The following is a 1,929-nucleotide window of genomic DNA, read 5'->3' on the forward strand; positions in this document are numbered from 1 at the left end:
CAGTATAGCCAATTGGCAGGAAAATGGAGAGACTACAATTGGAAGGGAATTAGATATCATTTCATCCACCCTCTTCAGAGAGTGATACTGAGGACTAATGAGGCTGTGACTGGCCCAGCGTCACCCAGGCTGGGCTGGAAATCAGGCCTCAGATCTCCTTCACAGATGTTCTACCTCAGCTCACCTCCTCAGTCTTCCCTTGGGAAACCACAGACCAGAGAGAGGCAGGAGTGTAAAATCCCCAGTGGACGTGCAGTGCAGAGCTGGCTCCCAGCATCTCATGTGCCTCATTTCATATGGAGTCACCGAACTTTCCTCCAAGGCTTAAAAACACAGATCCTTCCTCTTTTTTAAAAAGCCGCTACTTGGGGAGGATGGGCTTGGGATTCCCGGGTGCTTGCCTTGTGTGGTCATGGTTTTGAAGCTCAGGGTCAGGGTCCCTGCGTCCCGTGGCAGTGGCCAGGGCCTGTCAGCCCATGTTGCCTTTCCCGCAGGAAAAGGCTGAGGAGGTGTATCGTCTGTATCAGAACTCGCCCCTCTCCTCCCACCCCGTGGTGGCCCTGTCAGAGCTCAGCACCCTCTGCGCTAACTCCTGCCCAGACGAGAGGACCTTCTACTTGGTGTTGCTGCAGCTGCAGAAGGAGAAGAGGGTCACAGTCCTCGAGCAGAACGGGGAGAAGGTACGGAGGCTCACCTGTTCATTCTCTGACTCAGCGGTGATTGATTCAGTACATACAGTAGCGACCCCTTATCTGAGATTTTGCTTTCCAGAGTTTCAGTTACCTGCAGTCAACCACGGTCCAAAAATAATAAGTGGAAAATTCCAAACATTAACAGTTCCATAGATTTCAGTTGTGCACTGTTCTGAGTAGTGTGATGGGACCTCGTAGTATCCCGCCTGAATGCTCATCCCCCCTTTGTCCAGCATCTCCCTGCCTGAGTCACTTAGGAGTCGTCTCAGTGATCAGATTGACTGTCATGGCACTGCAGTGGTTGTGTTCAAGCCACCCTTATTGTACTGTTTTTTTTTTTTTTTTTTTGAGACAGAGTCTTGCCGTCGCCCAGCAATGGTGCAATCTCGGCTCACTGCAGCCTCTGCCTCCCAGGTTCAAGTGATTCTCCTGCCTCAGCCTCCTGAGTAGTTGGGATTACAGGCATGCACCACAGTACCTGACTAATTTTTGTATTTTTAGTAGAGAAGGGGTTTCACCATTTGGCCAGGCTGTCTTGAATTCCTGACCTCAAGTGATCCTCCTGCCTCGGCCTCCCGAAGTGCTAGGATTACAGGTGTGAACCACCGTGCCTGGCCTATTGTACTTAATAATGGCCCCAAAGCACAAGAGCAGTGGTGCTGGCAGTCCAGATTTACCAAAGAGAAGCTGTCAGGTGCTTCCTTTAAGTGAAAAGGTGAAAGTTCTGGACTAAATAAGGAAGACAAAATATCATTTGCTGAGGTTGCTAGGATCTACAGTAAGAATGAATCTTCTATAGGAAAAACTGTGAAGAAGGAAAAATGTTTGCATAGCTGTATGTATAGGGTTCAGTATTCTCCGAGGGTTCAGGCATCCACGGGGGGTTCCATTCACTGGAATGTATCCCCCATGGATAAGGGGGGCCTGCTGTTCTCATATGCCCACCAGCACTCCTGCTTGGGAAGTTCTCAGCCTTTGTGGTAGCAGCAGTAGTAATTTCTCCCTGTCCCTCAGATTGTGAAGTTTGCCCGAGGGCCACATGCCAAGGTCTCTCCAGTCAATGACGTAGACGTTGGGGTGTACCAGCTGATGCAGAGTGAACAGCTTCTCTCGCGCAAAGTGGAGTCCTTATCCCAGGAAGCAGAGAGGTAACTTTTAACCCCGAACTGAGCCCCCTCCCCACTGTGGCTGGCCCCCAGAGCCAGCAAAATGTTACTGTATGTGGGCTTTTAAAAAA

General features: G+C 50.3%; 1 protein-coding gene across 1 annotated transcript in view; it reads left to right on the plus strand.

The window, feature by feature from the left end:
• The window catches only part of CHMP7 (charged multivesicular body protein 7), a 22,617-nt gene that overhangs the window by 15,539 nt on the left and 5,149 nt on the right, over positions 1-1,929 (plus strand). The window contains exons 4-5 of the mRNA XM_011968820.1: positions 495-680; positions 1,707-1,840. Coding sequence (XP_011824210.1) covers positions 495-680; positions 1,707-1,840 — 320 coding nt within the window. The remainder of the gene's footprint in view (positions 1-494; positions 681-1,706; positions 1,841-1,929) is intronic.

Source organism: Mandrillus leucophaeus, unplaced genomic scaffold, assembly GCF_000951045.1.
Source record: "Mandrillus leucophaeus isolate KB7577 unplaced genomic scaffold, Mleu.le_1.0 Scaffold86, whole genome shotgun sequence".
Lineage (NCBI taxonomy): Eukaryota > Metazoa > Chordata > Mammalia > Primates > Cercopithecidae > Mandrillus > Mandrillus leucophaeus.